General features: G+C 40.8%; 1 protein-coding gene across 3 annotated transcripts in view; it reads right to left on the bottom strand.

Annotated features, from left to right (window-relative positions):
- KCNIP1 (potassium voltage-gated channel interacting protein 1) overlaps positions 1-21246 on the bottom strand; it is a 439940-nt gene that overhangs the window by 3965 nt on the left and 414729 nt on the right. For all 3 annotated transcript variants that reach the window (XM_037398045.1, XM_037398046.1, XM_037398044.1), the window contains exons 2-7: positions 17212-17336; positions 8778-8847; positions 5904-5974; positions 3671-3778; positions 2598-2702; positions 1962-2024 (exon numbers count right to left, since the gene is read on the bottom strand). In XM_037398045.1, coding sequence (XP_037253942.1) covers positions 1962-2024; positions 2598-2702; positions 3671-3778; positions 5904-5974; positions 8778-8847; positions 17212-17336 — 542 coding nt within the window. The remainder of the gene's footprint in view (positions 1-1961; positions 2025-2597; positions 2703-3670; positions 3779-5903; positions 5975-8777; positions 8848-17211; positions 17337-21246) is intronic.

The raw sequence follows: 21246 nt of genomic DNA, 5'->3' as shown, positions 1-21246 counted from the left end.
GCATTGAGCTGGTGACTGTACTGAACCCTCAGACTTCAGTGCCCAACTGCATTTCATTGATCCTGAATATACAAATATGTACTTAGCCAATACGCTTCAAAAATCCAAACCAAACTGCAGATTTTGAACTGATAAGCAAGCTGCCTTGAAGGACCGCTTGATCCCACAAATACAACCAGCTCAAACCCAAAACACATGCAATCTCAGCCCCTTCAGGGTTCCAGATCCAAATGAGAAAGTTGGAGACACACAAGGGAAATCCTGGAACAGTTTCTTATGAATTCTCAAAATTGTACTTTGAGGTAATAACCAGAGTAATATTCAAAAGCATAATGATGATTTCCCCCCGCCCCCCCAGGAATTCAGTCATTCCCAGAGTTAGAATAACTGTTTGGCTGTAACATGAAAATTTTCGACACTGAGCAACTTAGAGGAATGAGATGCGACAGATACCTTATTTTGAGGCTGCATCCATCTATCTCACTTCTAACACAGTTTGGTGGGTACTAGTACAAGGTATCACCTTGCATGAGAAAGCAATCACCCTCTCCAAATCAGTGCTAGGAGTTCACAGCCCATGAGCCATATCCTCAGAAATGGCAGTGGTAAGGACCATAGTGCACTTGGTTTGATTTTCATAAAGAAAAAACCCAAGACACCGTAGCTTTGCAGGGTTTGCTCCCATCTGACAGGGAACCATACATGTCAGTGCATCAGTCTGCACAGCTCCTAGTGCAAGATGTCAACAGAGGGAACCAAACCCAAACCAGGGCAGAGGATTAAATAAACTGTAACAGAAGTAAAGCAAAGCTGCTTCAATAATGAGACAACTAATCATACACATGTATCTAGGCAAATTATGAATGTGAAGAAAAATACACAACACAAATGATCAAATTAAAGACAAGGCCAAAAATAAGCTGAGCAATCAGGAGGGACCAAGAATGAATTAACTGCAAAAAATTAGCCTTGTATTGTGCATCTGCTAACAGGGATCTTGCCACCTCATGTCCTTGACTGAGAAGTAATCTGGGTGTTGCCAGATTCAGACTTAACACAGAAACAGCGGGAAGCCAGCCCAGCCCTCCACAGCGAGCATCTTCCCATCGCTTGGGTATGGAGGAGTGCAGGGAAGACTTTTTCAGGGTAAGTGAAGTACAGAGGAGGGCTGGTATGCAATTATTAGTACCAATGTAAACTTTCTAAAATGTAGAGGTCCTTATCATACTGATTAAATATTAGAGAGATCTCTGAGCAAACATTCACATAGTTAATTACAGTCTAAGCCAACAGACACTTGGCAATTACATGTTAATGCAGATGCTTGGTTTGATGCCAGTGCTAAAAATACCAGCAAATATTTGTTACAACCAATCTACCATAAGGAATTTGCAAAGAGGCAGCCTATTTCCAAACCAGAAATAAATAAATAAAAATCATTGCTATGATGGACAGCACTTGCTTTTAATGTTTGACCATGAAAACATCAACTGGTTTTATAAGTCAGTGCTGTAATTACAAAACTTTGAGAGACCTTTGGCTCTAGGCAGCTCCAGCAACATGGTACCTGCTCATGATATCCAGGGGCAGCGCACAGAGATAATATCAGCCTCAACCCCCACCCCTCAAAAAAACTCCAACCCAAAAATGAGGATGTTTAAGAGCATTATGGGTGTTCTCTAGAGTTATCTGCTTGTCTATAGAATCAGGTACTTCACTCAGGAAACCAAAAGCACTGCCAACAAAGAGGCCCTCTCCCATGATCAGCCTGAACCTACTTTGCTGTTTCTGTCACAGGCTTCACAGAGCACCACCAGAAACTCAGTCTTGAAGCTGTTATTTTCACAGAGCGAAGGAAACCTGGGATCCTGAGCAGCATCTTGCTGAAGTTTGTTCAAAGGCAAAGCAAACACTGTTGGCATGAGCTAGACCTTTCATTGCAGTTATAATTTTGTCCTTACCTCTTGACACGATTCAATAAACTCATCTAAAGTTACAACACCATCTTTGTTTTTATCCATTTTCTGCAAAATAAAACACAAAAAAATTGTTTCCATAGATAACACTGCACTTATATTTTAGTTGATACAACCTGAATAAACCGAGAGCACTTCACAAGCTTAGATTACAGACTAAGTGTCATTGGTTAAGTTTGCCAATTGCTAAGGACTTCTTTACTCCAGTGTTTGAAGGACTTTTGTTGAGGTCACCTCAAACTATTCCTTCTTTGACATACACAGCAACCTCTGCTCTAATGGCAACATTTATTTATTCACTGCTTCACCAGCCAACACCCATATTCCTGTCTTTCTTTATGGGCAGTTCAGAGAAGAAATGCAGAGGGGCTGCAACATGGGTAGAGGTTTCAGACCTGCTGGATGTGGCAGCTCTCAATGAAAAAAGTTGGGCTAAGAGACAAATGAGACACCTTTGGAGCCAGGAAATCAGCAGACACTGTAGTGTTAGGCTGAACGGCTGCTAGAGTTTACTTTGGAATATATAGTGGGGCATAGGATTGAACCTGGGGCTAACTTTACAGTAAAGTATATTGGTGCATAGCTCAAGTATTAAGAAAATACACATCAAAAATCAAGTACCTGGAAGAATACTTCTACATGCTGCCTTGGTGCATCTTCCTTGAGCACTGGATACGTGTACTTTCCCATCATATCATAAATTGCCTTTACGATATCCATCATTTCCTGCAGCAGTGGCATGCCAGCACAAACACAAAAGGACAATTAATAGAAATGGTAGCACATTTCTTTCTTTTACTGCCCTTTTCTTTACCCTCCTTCTCCTATTACAAAGCAGCAGAGAGAATGCTGATACATGTGCATGAAGGCATATCATCACACACAAGTTCATCTATAAAAAGCATGTGCTTCTTTCTGGCTGTGCCATGACTTCGCCACAGCCGTGTTGGAGGCTCCTGCAGTGCCCACTCCCCTGCCCTGGCCAGGCAGCACTGTGGGATGTGTGCTGTGACACGGCAGCTGCTGGGGACAGTGCTGGGCTGCAAGTGGCGTGCTCAGCCCTGAGCACTGTGGCACCAACCTTGTCCCACAGCCTCCTCCTGGGCCAGGGACCTTCATGGCAGTCACTGTGAACCCAGCCCTTCTCCACACCTTGCACAAACTGCCGCACAACTCCATGACCAGTGGCAGCAACCACAAACCCTCCAGTATGCACAATAGTTTTGAGAAGATAGATGAGGATGTATTTGCAAAATATTCAAGGTTACCATACTCAAAACCAAGGCTTCCCACAAAGGGAACAAGCAGTACCAGGTAAGAAGAAAAAAACCAAATGATAATGTAGAATTTGGGAGCGGTGCTGGAGGCGAGCCCATACCATACCTCCCAGTGCAGCCAGAACCCCCTTGAACTTCACTGAGTAGCTATTGCCACCATTCCCTTCACAAAGGTTGTGTTGTTCGTGGCTGTAACTATGATCTTGCTCCTAGCTGAAGCAATCCGTTAAAGGCACTATAACATAGGAAAATATGTCTACAACATCATGCAATATAAGATTGCTGTGCACTTTACTTAATGCTCAAGTCCAGTCTGATTTGCATTTAGTTAGCTGCATGTAAAATTAATTGTGCTCTGCAACAGAAACCAGTCAGCTCTCTTCAGAAGTCAACCACATTTGTCAGATACAGCCTTACCTCCTTGTTTATATAGCCATCCTTATTTATGTCATACAGATTAAACGTCCATCTCAGCTTTTCGTGAACAGTTCCCCGCAACAGAATGGACAATGCCATCACAAAATCCTGGTTTGAGGCAGAGAGAAGCATGAATTTTCATAACAGCCTTTTCTAAGTCATTTTCTTTATATAATGCTAGTCAAAAGACTTATCTTGTTAGGATAGAGCATATGGTTATCAATCTCTTCTGACTTCCTTTTCCAAAAATATGTCCTCTCTGACGACTCAATGGATGTAGCATCTGCTAAGATGAATTGAGTACTGTCACACTAATAAACGTGTATGAGGTAACCAGGAAAATCAAAAAAGTCCTCAAGTACTCAACTGCAGCCAGTGTAAAAGCCAAGCTTATGATACGGGTTAGGCAGCTCGGCAAGGCCAGAGGGGCAGGAAGGCCTAACCGGTGCTGCAGCCATAAACTCTACTAGTCCTGAGGTAAGGGTTGTGAAACCAGCATGGGACTAAGAGCAGATCCAGTCCAAGACAGACGTAGATCCTGAAGGCAATAGGAGAGTGGCTGCTCTGGCTCCTCGGACTTGCCAGGAGAAGCGCAGCATGCTCAAGGCCAGAAGCTGGGACACCCATCCAAATCTGTCATATTTTAAACACTGCACAAACATAAGCATAGCAAAACATGTCTGGTTTTTAAGCACTGCCAAGATACTCCAGTGGCCATTCCCCTCCTAGAAATGTTCTGCTACAAGGAAGAGTCACTCGGATTGCCACTGCCTGGTTAAACACAGCTGGACTCTAACTGTGGAAATAGGAGCTGATGCTTTCTTACATCCCCACCTAGGGTGCTGGTGAAGGAGGAAAATCCAGCATTTTTTCTGTGCCCACCTTACAAGAGATGGAGAGATCCCAAACTCCTCAAAACACAGGGAGCTGCAGGTTTTTTTCTCTGGCAAAATCTGTCAGATTTGACCAGATGCAATCCCACCACTAATTACTCAGCCTGGGACACAGCATTTCAATTGTATTTTTTGTTTACAGTAGAGTTCTTGCTTTCTGTAGCTTTGATTTATTGTTTACACTGCATGGTGGCTCAAGCACTGTAAACAGCATTGCCCCAGGGATTTATTAGTGCAGGCAGGGCTTCAAGATAACAGAGCTATACAGTTCCTGACACCTCATCTAATGTACTTAGTCCTTCCTATGCTATCTCCATTAGCTCTGCATGGGGCTGCGCATCACTTCTTAGAAATCTTTGCTCCTTTTTGCCAAGGCTCAGAGGAATTTGAATTTGCTGAACAACACAAAAAATGGGACAGAATGCTTATGTTTGACAGCTGCTAAAGAAACAGGTTTGCCAGAAAGAAAAGCTCAGCACTTTTTTTTTTTTTTTTTTTAAATACTTATCTAAGCATTTTCTTTTCTCTCAGTCTGCTTAGGTTTCTGGAAGCCTCTAACTACTGAGTAGCTGCCATATGCAAAACTCCCACTGCAGCCACTGCTACAGACATGCACGTATACATATGATAACAATCCTATTTTACATTTGGTAAATGAAAAAATTGTTCGGTCCATTTGAAATTACCAGAGTACTTGTCCATTTGACAGCAAAGGCAAGACTGCCTATGATTTCTGGTTTTATGATCACAGTAAACTGTCTTCAAAACTATGAAGTTCATCCTCCAGAAGTCTATGACTTAACAAATCCCTTTGCTGCACTCCTAGTTATGTTGTGAGCTTGAAGTATGGCTATGTGTAGCGATAGCCACAGGCCTTTTAGTTAAAGGGTGGATTTAGTTAGTCTCCATTGGACACCAAGTATCCAAGATGCTTGTTCAATATATCAAATAAGCTTAACCCCCCCATATTCCAGGAACATACATGTATAACAACTTAATCATGCAATACATGACTGCAGAAGACACAAGATGGCTTTCCTTTGGCATCCAAATTATCTGTGCCACTTATCTCTTTTTATATGGGACTGTCCTTGACCACTCGTCTCTGCTACGTAATCTTTCTCCCTGTGATACTAACATGATCTATATGTTTCTGTAGTGAAAGAAAATATGTAACTCCATCTGCATGAACTAAAGTGAAATACACTTTAAATTATCAACTAATTCTAGACTGAAGCCTCTGGCCCATAATCCAGCAAGTCCTTACAATGAAGGATGGATGGAAAAGCTTAAAACCCACAAAACTGAGAAAGGGGCAAATAAGGATGCAAAACAATTACCTCAAACTTCACTGAGCCATTTTGTGCAGTGTCAAATGCGTTAAAGAGATAATGTGCATACATGCTAGCATCTGAAAAACACAAAGTGCACTGATTGGTACAACAGTTCATTTTACACTAATGGCTCTAAACAACATTCATGAGCTTATTTTCCTTTTGTACAAAACCCAGCCTTGTAGCATTGCCAGATATTCTACGAACTAGTAAATGTTAACATTGACTTGCATAATCCCCACGCCCTCCCTTATAACAGCCTTGAAATGTAAAAGCTTTTATTACAGTAGAAATGATTTGCATTATGGGGCTGTACTTGAAAGAACGAGCAAACCAAAAAAACCCACCCAAGAGTGCCTCTGGGGCAAACGGAGTATTAGCTCTGGTGGGAAATGCAGCAAAAGCACCAGAGAGGGATTGCAGCATGTGTGCTTCCCTCCTCTACCTTTTTGCTTTGTGTGGGATATGGCAGAGATCCTCAGGGACCTCCCAACTTCAGAAGGGTCTAGTCCCAGTAACTTGAGTTTGGCCCATGACTGTTAAAAGAGCAATGTCTTCAGAGGCATATTTTTTGAATCAAACTGCTGGTTTTAGAAAATCTTTTCTATTGACCGCAGTTTCTACGGCCACATGAAGGATGGCTGTTCACTGGGAAGAGCAGTAACGGTATGCAGAAGAAAATCAAATAGGTGTTTGACCTTAAGACCTTCACTGGCCTGTTCTCTGCTCTGCAGGCAACTCACATTGCTCTTTGTATTACTAAAGCCCAACTTTTCAAGATGGAAGCAACTGACATTATTTTCCCTCAATTATTCGTTGATATTCCAGCAACCACACATTTTTTTGGTCTCTTCTATTCTTTGCCTCTAACACAAAGCATTGGTCAAGCCTGAGTCTTCATACTCAGCACATGGGTATTGAGGGGAAGCCTGGTGCCCTGGGCTATGCAGGCAGTCAGGTGGAATGATCCAGCATCTCTTTACTCTGGTCTCTAGGAAATGATGAAATATTTTCTCATAATTCAAATCCAGAAAAGTCTAACTCCACAGAAAAATCAAATACTTAAGTTACTGTCATCCATAAGGACAGCATACGCTGGGCTGTAGGAAAAAATAATTGTCTACTACATTTTTAAGAAAAGGATTCTGAAATAAAACAGCTCCAGAAGAAAACCACAGAATTACTTACGGGAGAGTCCTACTCAAAGCTTCTATTAAGCTAAACAAACAACAAACTAAACATACTAAATTAGAGGTATGATGTACATTAAGAAATACTACATCACTAGTATCATTTGATGACAGATTAAAAAAAAAATGAAATCATGTCAAGGTTAGGAGTCCTATGTAAAAAAAATATCACAAGCCTGGGATGACAGTGCACAAAGTTTTTATAATTCAGAGCTACTTTACTACCTCTGGGATGTACAAGTTTATCTGCACAGAGAGCCATAAAAGTGAAAAAATCTCTGAGGAATCTGAACTCTCACATTTATGATGCTAATGTTCTACAAACAGTTTGGAAACCAAGTGAAAGAAAACAGTGTAAAATACGAAATAACATCTGCTGTTAAACTGATTTATTATTAAGCACGGTTTTACTACCATCATCATTAACCAAGGGAGAATCACATTTCAAGGGAATGAGACACACAAAAAAGGCAAGTATTTGTCAGCCTTAGTAGAGGGGAAAAAAGTTATTTATCCATGAAAAGAAGTTTCTGTGCCTGGTTGTTTTTCATACATGGGAAGGAAGGAGTCATCTGAGGTGTGTCACTTAAACAAGCTAGTTGGGGTAAATAGTTTCTTGGACTTACTGGAACTTAGGTTGAAAATACAAAACACATCCAAAAACATGTTAAGATTATAAAAGCTGAAATTTTTGCATCTTTGTTAAAAAAAATTGATTAGTTGCTTTTTATAACAAAACCAAAAGCAACCACAATAGGAAATCAAGTCCATATTGAAAGTTAATGTAAACTTTTTATAGGTGCACAGTTTTGAGATCACATGCATTGTAAAACATAACCATACCGTGTTTTATCTTGACGTTTAGTTGAAAACCCACTTGTTAATGACTTAAAGTAAACGCACACATACACTCTTACAGAAACGTCAGTCACCATTTCACAATCAGTGTTGCTCTGCAGAGTGGAACATATCTAGGAAAGCCTTGCACACTGAATCTTTTACTAAAAAGCCACTTAAAACCATGGCTCATTTCTTTCAATTTGAGAACAGTATCCCATTAGGATCATACTGACTTCGAAGAGCATAATTCTTGATGTGTTTAAAAGGCAAGAACATACCTTATTTGAGAAGTTTAATACAATATTTTAATATTCCAATAAGTGACATGACCCTGCCTAAGTCACACAAACACCAAAAATTACCTTTTCAGGTAGCTAGGAGTTCAGACATCAACTAAGAACTGCTTTAAGAATTTTAGGGAGGTTTTGATTAATTTGCAGGCAAAAAATGAGGTCTGGGACTCTTCTGAGCTAGATACTACATGCACAGCAGTCCAAGCAGGGGAGCAAGACACACTGAAGGGAAATGATTTAGCTTTCTGCCATCCAGAAAGTCAGGATAACGCCCCCCCCTAAATCCCATTTCTATTTTGGACTTGGGGAATAAAAAGCTGACAGCTAGGGACAACATTTAATGTGGGTTTGTCAATATTCTTGTGACATAACTATTCAAAGGTCCTAACTTAATTTTATTACCTTGATGTTTGTGTTTCTGTTTAAGATCCTGCAAAGCTTAAGCTCAATTCACATTTCTTACCCAGATTATCTGAAGTAGTTTTGCAGCCAGCTAGCAGTAATGGATGTTAAGGCATGCTTCAGTAAACCTGCCAGATACAAAGTACACTGCTTACCTCCATGAGGAAAAAACTGTGCATAGATCTGTTTGAATGTTTCTTCATTAACAACCCCACTAGGACATTCCTGTTAGAAAACCAAAAAAGAAAGAAAGAAAAAAAAAAGTAAAAACACAGCTCTGTAAAGGTTCATTTGCAAAACTCTACAAGCCCGAAGAGAACAATTAAACAAATCACATTCCTGTTCTCACAGTGCTCTGGATGCATAGGCTATGCAGCTGAAGAAATTAAAATAATTCAGACTGCAGTTTCATCTTAAGCATCTCATAGACTTGGTTCACCATTATTGACATTTCTAATAGTGTTTTCAGCAGTGTTTGATCACTGTTTTATAGGATGGCCTAGAAAGGCAGCTCATGCCTTCTGTCATATGAAGCTTTCATCTAATAATTACAAATAATGTCAGTGCCAGCTAACACTTCCCTGTCCGATGCCTCCACAGATACAAATACGTTAACTCTCAGCAGAAGACTGTAGCCAGATACCTGTCACCAGCTCCATGGAAGCTAATGGCACATACTATACCAGTAAGCCGTTACAAACAAGCATTAGTTTTAGGCTGAAAACTATTAGATCATTTTTAACCTGTTTATCTTCTTAGTCTTCCATACACTTCTACGAAACCAGACTGTGCCCATGCAAATTTTCTATAGCTGGCAGCCTGTGGGGTTATTTTATTTTTAAGCTCTGGTACTGGAATGTAAGGAATTTCGCTTTTGGTTGCTTCAGATAAGGGCAAACAATTAGGAGGACGGAGGCAGATTTTGTGCCCTGAACTTCCTGCCCTAGTAACTAACTAGTTCCATGGGGTGGCATTCAGGGAGGGAAAAGGGGATCTCTGCCTGGAGGGCTTCGCTACAGCTGAGCAAAATCCAAGCTGCTATGGTATTCTGGGATAGAAGGTGCTCCCTGGGCACATTTGCAGAGTCTAGACAGCACCCATGAAGAGGGAGACCTGACAGGTATGAGGAGCTGGGCCCCCAGGGGCTTTATACCCTGGTAAGTGATACCTGGACTGATGCCCTCAGATCTTACCCAGCAGGATGCAGGGCCACAGGCAATGGAAGAGATGGGTGAAAAGCAGCACAAGAATTGTCTGTCTTGTGAGTCCTGTTTCCTTACTTTCAACTCTTTTTTTCCCCCATCTTAAACTACTTGGGCAATTCAAGTAAAGTTCAAGAGCAAATTTAGCTTGGCTATGGTGCTTTACCAGTCTCCCCACCAGCTCAGTGCTGTTATAACATGTGTTTGAGTATCACAGCAAGCCTCAGGCACTGCTACCTGACTACATGCAGGTTTCAGTTATATAAAATATTCCCCAGTTGATGACACTCTTCCTCACAGATTTGCCTATTAACCAATTTTGAAAATGAAACCAGAGCAAACCAATAAAATAACCATGACACTGATCCTTATTCACAGAGCACAGAATCATAGCCACAGAGAAGCCAGCTTTCTCCCACTTTCAGGAATTACCATCTGGCAGAGACACCACAGGTCTGTCCTCCGCTGCAAGCGTTTGACTCCATTCACAGCAATGTAAATTCCTCAGCGCCAGCTGAGGCAGTGTGTCACACAGAGGGAAAAGGGAGCAAGAACACTGTCACTCCTGGTAAAAGATGCTGAAGATGGATTATCTCGAGTTGGCTAACACAGTGTCTTACAAAACTGGTGCATATATCTTGGTTTGATGCTTACAATTAAGCTGAATGCCAGATTTGGGATCAAGAAAGTTGATCAGTTACTGGCAGTATACTCTCTTCATGCAGTCCACTTTCTGGTCACACTGACTGCTGTCTCATCTTAATACATGTCCTTCTGCAAGGAGTTTCACAGGTCTATAGCCCTTCGCACAAGGAATCACCAGCTTTCAATTTTTGGAACCTGACTCCTACCACCTTGCCTGATAGCCCTGAATTCCTGTAATAGAACGAGCAAGCAGTTGATCCCAAGGCTTTTTCTACCTGCTACTTGTGATTCTGTGGATCTTTCCTTCGTTATCTCTTTTCCAGGATGAAGCATCCCACCCTGAAAAGCACAGAAGGAACCAAGCATCCTTTGACTGTTGCTTCTCTGCATCTCCTAACCTCTCTATAACTCTGTGCTTGGTCTGGATTTCATTAAAGAGCAGTCTCGGGAGTGCGTATGGTGGCCCTGGTCAAGTTTGCAAAACAGGGCAGGCACCAGTACTGCTATAATTACTCACTGCTGGCAGCCTGGAGCTTCCATAGACACATACACACATTGCATGTTACACTCTGCTCTGCAGATCCAAGACAGACAAATGCTTATTCTGGTAGCATTACAGGTTGTTGAATTTGAGATGAGTAAACTTGGGAAGTCTAAGAAAATCCCTTTGAACTGGTGACACAAAAAGCTGGAGGAAGATTCAAGTCTATGCCTTATTTATTGATGAGTTCTTTATGTACCTTTTAAGAACAAAAAGGACTTTGACAGGAAATTCTTCCACTATGACAAGCCTATAAAGGAAAAAAGGCATTTTTTCCAAGCCTCTAATCTGCCAGCATCACCCACTGCTTATGTGCATTCACTAAACCATGGAACAGGACAGAACTAACAAGAGAAATCACTTTATCCTGTGCAAGTCATGGAAGGAGAGCAAGGAGGGGTACCTCAGGTGACAATGAGGTAGTTCCTTAATCACATACCTGTTTGCTATTGAAATTAGAGTGATTAGATCTAAGTTCATTGCTCCAATGCAGAAGAAATCCTGCTGTCTTCTACCCACCATCTGGGTAGAAAAACCATCAGCGATTTGGGAGAGATTTGAGCTAACTAAAGGATAATTTATTCCTTGAAAAGCCCTGCAGTTATCTTGTAGTCTGTGTCTTCATGTCCTGACAACTGCTGTTCCACTGGTCATGTTTAATAAAACCTAAATCTGGCACTGTGGTCTTGACCTCTCTGCAGCTGCCCCTTCTCCAGTGTCAGGATTCAAGGACTGTTCCACAGCGAGGGGATAAACAGACTAACTAGGGTACCCAAAGCCAGCAGCTGCAGAACCAGATCTTGTTTTTTTCATTTATAGACAGAACTAACAAAACTTTCTAATTCTGTACAGCAAAATTCCTAGTTAGAGAAGTATCCTCAAAATGTTCCAAAGCTCCTCATAAAACAGCCATTGCCTGGTTTCTTTGTCATGAGAAAAGTGGTTACTTTTTCATCTGTCCATGCCACTTCCAATAAGCTAGAAATCACTAAAAGACGAATAATTGTTAGAAGGTAACAGCTACCATAGAAGTATTCTCCCAAAGTTCATGTTTCTTAAAGCCTGTATTTTGATGTACATTAAATAAATAAACTGATCACATTAAATAAATAATCTGATCTTTATTTATGGTATCTTTTAATTACAGGTCAGACCAAGAACCTTATCAACAGCCAATTTTGGGTAGAGATTTTCTCCTTGGTCACTGCAGCGCTACTGTTCCAAGATCCACACTGGGCCTTTGCAGAACTTCAAATTGTCATTCTTTTTAAAACTAAACCTAGCAGAGCACACCATCCTTTCCAGCATAGAGCTACTGGACAAGCACACTAAGTGCAGACGTATTTCTTTCTCTCATCTTGATAAATACAACCATTATATTCACTAAGAACCATCACTACACATGCTTAAAGATAGATTATGAATGTAGGGACTGATCATTATTTTCTCTATACTTTCCACAGTCGCAGAGTCCCTTGTGTCTCTTCTATGCTATATTAATAGCCTGTGTTTATTAAGAGCTCCAGCCCACCTCTAGCAACCCTGAGAATGAAGAGTAAGTCTGCAAAGGGCAGGCTGCTGCAGCACACAGTCTCCTCAGAAAGGCATGGTCTCCTGTAGCCGTTTTGGCCATTGTGCCTGATTAAATTTCCTGAATTTCCACATGATCCTTATTGCTTCTGATGCTCCATCTGGAAGCCAAATGAAAGTTTGCATCAAACCTCCAGGAGTGCTGGGGAGAGGCAGTGCCGACATTGATCAGCCTGTTTGGCTTTCCATAACTGGATTGGTTTCAGCCACATATGCTACTATCAATTCATTTGCACTTAATTGATCACAGTTTTGTTTTTACAAGAGCCAAATAATGCTCAAGAGGCCTCATTAGTGCTATAGTACTACTTAATTCAGCTGACTCAAAAGAAATCTCTCTTGTGGAAAGGAGCAGGTAAGCTTAGCATCAGTTTAAATTCCACTGAAGATAACAAAAGGTTTACTCATTCAAGAAAAATTTCTTGGCAGTATGAAAAAGCACTGCCCTTCACCATAACATGTGTAAGGCCTTCCTTCAGTGGTAGGGGGCTAGATTTCAGGCAATCACCTCATTTCTTTGACTTACAAATTCTTTTAAAATGTCTAACAAGAACAGTAAACATTTTTTGTATTGTCATGCACAGAAACAACCCCTTATTTTCAGAAAGTTAACTATGGAGTGTTGACACTGACCCCACGAGTCATGCATTTGAATGTGCCCTCTCAGACTTCTTTTAAAATACTAAACCATAAAAAAGCTGAATCCACATTAAAAAACCAAAAACCAAAACAAAAAAACAACAAAAAACCTCCAACCAAAAAGAAGGCAAGCAGAAGTTGCACTTGCTGGGCTTTCTTCTGCTGGTATTAGAAATTAACTTCATAGATTGCTTTCAAAGATATGTAATGCGGACAAGCAGGGATCAGGAGGGGAACTGAAGTGGAGCTAAACAAAAGCTGCCTATCAGACTGTTCTCAGCTAACTTGGCCATAACATGAAAAGGAGTACTGTGGGGAGGTCACATTTTGCTAAACTAGAGGTATTAAGTTAGCTGACTACAGACAAACTAACGTATTCTCCTTCAGGATGCACAATCCAGATTTGCATCTCTAAGCACTCATGCATCCCATGGATTTTGTTGCCCTCACTATATTCTCCCAATTTGGAGATATTTTGGGGATTATTAAAAGTATCAAAACATTTCTACCTTGCTTGTACTGCTTGCTTTAATGTCCAAAACACATGAGTTGTTACAGATTATTGCATCTCATACTACACTCCATTACAGATCTGCTAGAGTATTCACATTAAAGTAAGATATGTCTCCAACAGCCCCTCAGTTATTTGGGTTGCGCCTGTTTTCTGATTTAGTATTAGAAAATTATCCCTTGCAGCTAACAACCATTTCCCTAAGAACACAGACCCCCCCTTGAATGGAGAAAAAAATCCTATAAAAATCCCAATCCTTTTAAATCTATGTACTCAACTCTAAAGAATATACATCACTAGAAACATGGTCTAAATGGGAACTATTGAATTACTGAGCTCAAGCTTCTGTCACTGCTGGTCATTTCATTAGCCATCAATTTATCAATTTTCATCTTAGAAATAGTTTCTTGTTCTCCTCCCTCCCATTCCATAACTGTTCCCTGAACTTTACTCCTTTGGGGAGTGGAAACTTTCTTCTAATTCCAGCCTGTGCCTATTCATGGCCATTTTGTTCCTGTGCCAATATTGCCTTTTAGCTCAAACAGTTCTCTCTCCTGATGTATTTATAGACAGGAGGGTTCACATTTTATTGTGTTAAGTTAAACCAAAGCAAGATCCACCAAAGGTTCTTCTGGTCTGTGCTGTCTCTGTTACCTTGCTTTTGCAGAACCACAGCCAAAAGAATCACAAAGCAATTGCTTTACGTTATTCTGGCTCCAGTCTGACAGCAGCTAACTCCAAGGTGCAAACCAGAATATTCCCCATAATGAAGAATGAAACCCGGGACAGGGAGAACTGATAGACAGAAGTGAACTTTTGGTTCTAGCATCAAGAGATGTTGGCAGACGGCACCCCTTCACAACTGGAAAAGAAAGCTGAAGGCAAAGAGGGAGGGGACATTTGGCCAGGCAGCAAGGGACACTTCCCTGGTTAGCGTGCTCTGCTTTTCTGGAGCTACAAAGGGTCTGAATTTAGTGGAAGCCTCCATCAGTCTGGTGCAGAAACACCAGACCTGACCAGTGACACACTGGGAAGAGACTCGGGAGTTTGGGGGGAGTGGGACAACAGATTTTGGAGATGAAGAAAGAACAGGAATAAGTAGTACTGAATATTAGGACCCTGGTCAGCCAGGACACCAGTCCAGAGGCTGCCCCAGGCTGTGTTGAACTGCCTTAGGCCAAACACCATCCACAGTGGAGAACCTGGAACCCCCAGTGCCTGTGAGTGCAGCCAGGCTGAGCGGGGCCTCGTTCTCTCCGTGTCCATTGCAAGTGCCTGTAAATTGCTCTGTGATTATCCAGGTGCTGCCTTATGATTAAACAGGACCTGTGCAATCTGGCTTGTACTTACTGTTTGCTCTCAGTGAAAAAGGAGAATGACTATTCCCACGGGGATTTTGAATCTCCAGATGGCACTGTAACATCATCCCAAAAAGCAGACGGTTCGGTACAATAGCGAGCATGGTAACAGCTGAGTCAGTTTGCCTGCTGTGCATAATTACTCATCCCATTGAAACCATGATTTACAAGCTACAAATGCTAAAGCTGCCCTTTCATTTCAGTTTAAACCTTAGATATTAAACCTTCATGCATATTGTGTGCATAGCAGCTGGAGAAAAACAGATTGCTTTGTCTTAACAACCTGATACAAAACAAGATCTTGCCAGCACTGCCAATTAATACCGAGAACTTCAGTGAGATCTTAGGAAAGGGTTTAGGTCACAAGTTAAATGTACGTGTCTATCAAACTTGCCCTGGGAGGTAATGCCCCTGTACTGAAAAGCGATAGCAAAACTGTGAGAGGCAAGAGGTAAATGCTCCGTTTGCTGAGTGCTGCAAAGGCTGCCTCTCTGCTCTGCATTGTAGCTGCTGGCACAGCCAGCAACTCCTCTCAGCACAGAGGTGCTCTCCCCCATGGGATGCCCACCAAACACAGCAATACAGAAGGCATTTCAAAGATCTTAGCACAACACAGCAGTTAAGAACTCTCCGAGTTTAGTCTCCCACTGTAGGCAGTCGTGTCACATTATATTGTATGTTCACCTGTCAAGTTCCGTCTCAAAAGCCATACAATTTCTTGCTGACTGCCCAAAGCACAAAGAGGTTTCAGAATATTAGTCTTCAGTGCTTGGAAAACTTTACACATGAAATCACCTCCTCTGTACAGCAAAGGTTATACAAATACAACACATGCACCAAACAGAAAAATAGAGAAAGCTGAACTGTGCCTTAGCCCACTTAGGTGAGTGGTGAAATAAAGGATGAAACCACCAGACTCCTTGGAGGAGTCAAATACCCACTGGAGATGTGATTCAATCAGATCTCAAGAATCAAAGAAAAAACCAAAGACAGTAAAAAAGAAAGGCCCTTCTCAATGTCCAGCAGGTTTCCCTGAACACTGCCTATATTTAAGGTAGCTCAGCTTTCTTTTGGCAAGTTTTCACCCAATAGCCCTGACTTTTTCTTTCCCAGAAATATCAGCTTTTCACTGTGGCCGGAGCTGAAATGTTGGAGCTGTCCTGCAAGACAACTTAAAAACCACACTGTGTTTATTGAGCTAGCTTGATACCAATCTATTAATCATCATAAAAATATCAGCTGGCGCGAACCACCTGGGTGACTGAATCCAGACCCTCAGGCAACCATGTAATGAGTATTCATTCTTCAAGGTCCCTAAAACATCTGCTCCATGTAGCCTCAAAATTTGCTGTTTCTATTTATTATGATGAGTCCCCAAGAAGCAGCAGCAGCAGCAGCTGACCTAGAAGCTGTGGCTCATGGAGCCATAGACTCCCTGCTACCACGGAGAACGTGGCTGGAACAGTGGTTCACAAGGATGAGCACGGTGCTGTTCGGTGCATGCAGTCATGCCAACTGGCATGTTTCCTGCTTTCACCTAAATCTGTAGCCTCTCTTGTCTCTTCAGTCTTGGTAACTTCTGATTTATTTTGGCTCCTGCCAATCCAGCCTTATTTCCTACTTATGTAAGACCTTATAGTCCTAATGTGCTCTACTAATATCCTACTACAAGAGCAAGATCTCGCCAGCTAGAGAAAGGATAAAAAAAACAGTCATCCTGGGCAGCTAATCATACACAACCAGTACATCTCATATTTGAACATGGGGAACTGACAGCAAGAATTAAATAAGTAACCGTTAAAATATTTTCAGGTTATCTTGAAGTAGCGGCACAGTTGAGGAAATTGCAGTGTGCTTATTGACATTTGGGAAACAAATTTAATGAGAATATTATGTGCCACATATTCATCCAAACCGAGTTTTAGGCAGATTACAGAATCATAAATATTAGATGGAGAGGCAGATTGTGCTCATTTTGCTGTGGTAGAGGACATCTAGCACAAAACTACTAATGTTTAGCAGGGGAATGATACGAAATGCAGCTGAGCTGTTGAGGCTGGGGGGCACGTACATACTAGACTCAGTTCACTGCAGTATTCTTACATTTTTAAATCCTCTGTAAAGCACTTGAAGTTCTCTTTTGGTGAAATTGGTTTGTGCTTCAAGCTGTTCCAGTCCTTCGGGCCTGTGGCACACTGTAGTCATTTCTAATTCATCTTCAATCTTATCTGAAAGAGAAGACAGGAAAATATTTATTTTGTTACCTTTGCTCTGTTAACATGATGGATAGGACAGACTGGATTTCAAGAGTAACGGGGGAAAAAAGAAACCATCAACAGAACCAATCTGTGTAACTTTTCAACCTCTTGAAAGCAAAATAAAAGCTGTATGAGTACAGCAATAGCTCACTGTTCTTACTGGGCTACCAATTAGTTCCCTGTTCACAAAGCTGAAACTGGTGGTGAGAACAGAAGGGCAGGCAGCAGATACATTGCTCCAAAAGGCAACACTAGGTATTTCTTATTTAAATATTGAAACAGTGTGGAGGGATAGGCCTTTCAAAGTACTAGCTTTAGAGAAGGCTGTGCAAACAGAAGTGAGAGAGCAGACATGCTTAAGCATATTAGACAACGACATTACTTCGAGGGTAAACAGTGAAGGAAACTCTTCTGAGTGCTAAGCGAAAAGCTTGCTATAGAGATACTAAAGGTCAAGTTAATCCTAGGAGAAATTCAAATGATGTGACGGTTGCTGAATCTGGAATGAATCCAACCTGCATTTATGTGGACTTTTTGGGATAACAGATAAGAAATGAAAAATACTTATGTGCATTTTATTCAAGAGAATGTTCTCCCACAAGGAAGAAAAATACTCAGGGTATATCACATCCTATATTACCATAATCTCACCTCTTTTTTGATGCATGTTTTTAACCTGTAAAGCTCATTTCCCCAGCAGTGTATGTAATACCCAAATATATACAGACGATTAGTGTATGTCAATTTTAGATTCTCTGAATCTCAAGGACCAGATTCAGGTTTCAGCTGATATGAAAGTCCCATCTACATCCAAAAGCTGCTTGACATAAAAAATAACACCCCCCTCATTGTCAAACCCACACAATTCATGGTCAGCAAAAATATTTCAGGTTATTTGGCTCAAGTACAATATAGTAATTCCTACAGAAAGACAAAGTTTTCATCAGAAATATGCAAGGAAATGTCATCACCCTGAATGGCAGAAAGGCTCAGGGGAAAACCAGACCAGGCTAAAGCCATATTTTCATAATTTAATTAATTCTGTACATACATATGAACACTATTAAGGGAAGACACACATTAGTGAGTGATAAGGGTTAATTAACGTTGGTTCCTTGTTTCGATATTAAGAAACCAGTTTGAAATACTGGTGGATTTGGCCAGCCTCCTAATCCACTGTGTCTGGAGCTTCACAGTCAGCATCTGTGGGGCCTCAGCAGAGAAAATACTTTCCTGAGCACTGTGCTCAAGGTCCCTTGCACAGAAAGGAAATAAAGGTAAGAGACTGTAATAGCATGAGACAGAACGAGACTATCACAACCATTTATGATGCAGAACAAAATTACTGAACACTGGCAAGTGGCCCGAAGGAGCCACCTTCTCCACACAACGGGAAAACGAAGAGTGTAGAAATTATAGCTCCTGTTAGAGGAAAGGAGGTGGAAAAGGACGCTGCTACAGGAAAAAAAAAACAGATAATGTAAGTAAGGGGAAGAAGACATTTTCTTTAAAAGAAAACACATACCACAAAATGAAGGAATGCGTAAGAAGCGGTAGAAAGAAAAAAAAAAAGGGTATGAAATTCCTTAAAATGAGGGAAGGGGAATAAGTGGTTGAAAAAATGAGAGGGAATCCATTCAGAAGAGGACCAGATTAGGGAAACTCATTACTTATCTGTACATTGTATAAGAACTACCTTTCTGTTTACCTTTGGTTGACTGCAAGTTACCTAAACCCCTTTACAAAACACACGTAAACCCAGACTCCTCTCTTGCATTTCCCTGTTGTCTCCTGATGCAATAAGCAGTTTACACATGACCCTGACTGTAACTTTGGGTTTCCACAGGAAACCATGCATTTTGTGCTGTGCAGTATATAAATAAATTAGGCTCTGAGCCTTTCTCTGCTCATACACAGATTTTCACTGACATTTCATATTGCTTGAGTCACTCTGAAGTTCTTTACAACTTCAGTTAATGTAAAATAAAACCATAAAAAACTCACCATCTAGTCTTTATATCCTATAATATAATTCAACACAGAGAGGGAATAAAAATAATCTATGCAACCTCGTGTAAGTGATGAGGGAAATGAGGAAAGCCAGCCTAGTGGATTACTCTCATACTTGGGTTTATTTATGCTTCTACAATATGGAAGTTTACATGGTTTCTAGTGACAGGAAAGATCCAACTAAGAAGTCACACTCTGCAAAATATTTTGATATGACTAATTTTTTTGTCAGTGCTTTATTTGCCTTTTTTTTTTAATTTCCCCACCTCCTCCTTAAGCAACCAGTTTTCCAAAATACTTACTGGAATTTGTGTTAGTATCCTAAAAGCCAAATCATTAAAGAAAAAGGTCTTTCTCATGGAAAACTTGCTCTATAGCACCATGACACGTTTGAACAAAATCTGCAGAATTACAGCTCAGAACTCATAGTTCTTTGTCTTATCCAGATGTCCTTTATATGAGCAGACTCAAAATTAGGGTCTTGGAATAATTTTTCCAAAACATTCTTGAATAAAATATTACATTGTAATTTAATAATGATATATTGTCTTTTGACAATACTGGCCTCGTTCAATGAATCATTATTTCAAAAGAGTGCAATTCATCTTCTTCAGCTTGTCCTGCAAGAATAGTTTTTTCCAACAATCAGTTCATGAGCTTTGGTCCCACAGGGCAGATATTTCTATATTAAAAATAAGCCAGATTATTGTTGTAGATTTAATTCTATTTCCCATGCTGAGAAATGTGGCTCTTTCCTTTATAACAAACCGCAGAAAGGAAATTATGAAAAATTCATCCCTTTCAAAGGGATGCTATATTTTTTCCCTTCCATTCTCTATTCCAGACCAACATTAATCTCTGCCTCTGAAGAGGATCTGACGGTTCCCTGTGGGTTAATCCTTTCATCTGCTTCCTCTTACTTTCCCAAGGGCAATATTTTGAAACTTCACAAAAAAGAATCTTGTGCAGCTTTAGATCTGGCCAAGGGGACACTCAAAATGATACCAGAACAACATTGTTCCAGTAAACACACTCTGCAAGTGGTAGAAATTGTTCCTTCAGTGGAACATGCCCCAGTGCAACAGAGCAGCCCTGGATGTATGTATCTTGGAGCCTCGCCACAGAAAATAAATAAAAAAACCCTATCAGGTTATTTTGTCTATCACTTGCCAACAAAGAGCTATTTTCCACAGTGTTTCATGATAATATATGTTTTTAAAGATAAGTCTTATTTTAAGACTAACTACTTCACATTAATAGGCCTTGTAGATCAAACATTCCCTCCCTTGTGTTCATCCAACATTTACATCTAAGCTTTTCTCCGTTGGCATCCCAAATTCCAAGGTTTCCCTCCAGCAGTGTCCCTGCTCATCCCTCCGCATCCCTGGCCACGGTCCAGAGGGCAGCACATACTGTAGGGCAGGAGGCACCTGCCGCTGGAGACCCAAGGGCACAAACTGCTTTTCTCTGCAAATGGATCATGTCCAACTCAATAGTAGCCACCCTCCCAAAAGACTTTTTTGTTATTATTTGTTTTCCTTTCAGTGTTTTCTCTGAAGTCAGCTCTTTTAAACCTTTTTCTTCCATTCTCTGACCCCCTTTAACCACAGTACCATCAGTGGTAAAAAAGGAGACTGTCCCTCCTCATCTGCCCTTGCCTTTTGGCATGTATATCTTATTTCCTCTTATTTACATTTTCATTACCACACCAGATCATTCCATCCCAGCTCTTCAGCGATGCCTCTGTATGAAATATGAGCCCTTTCATTTATAAATATTGAAGTTTTATTAAACTGAAGCTCACTTTACGGTGGTGAGTGCAGGCAGAAGTATATATAAATAGATACATGAAAATTTAGTTTTATTAGGA

Source organism: Falco rusticolus, chromosome 8, assembly GCF_015220075.1.
Source record: "Falco rusticolus isolate bFalRus1 chromosome 8, bFalRus1.pri, whole genome shotgun sequence".
NCBI lineage: Eukaryota > Metazoa > Chordata > Aves > Falconiformes > Falconidae > Falco > Falco rusticolus.
Note: the sequence above shows the minus strand (reverse complement) of the source record. Positions and strands in the feature narration are given on the sequence as shown.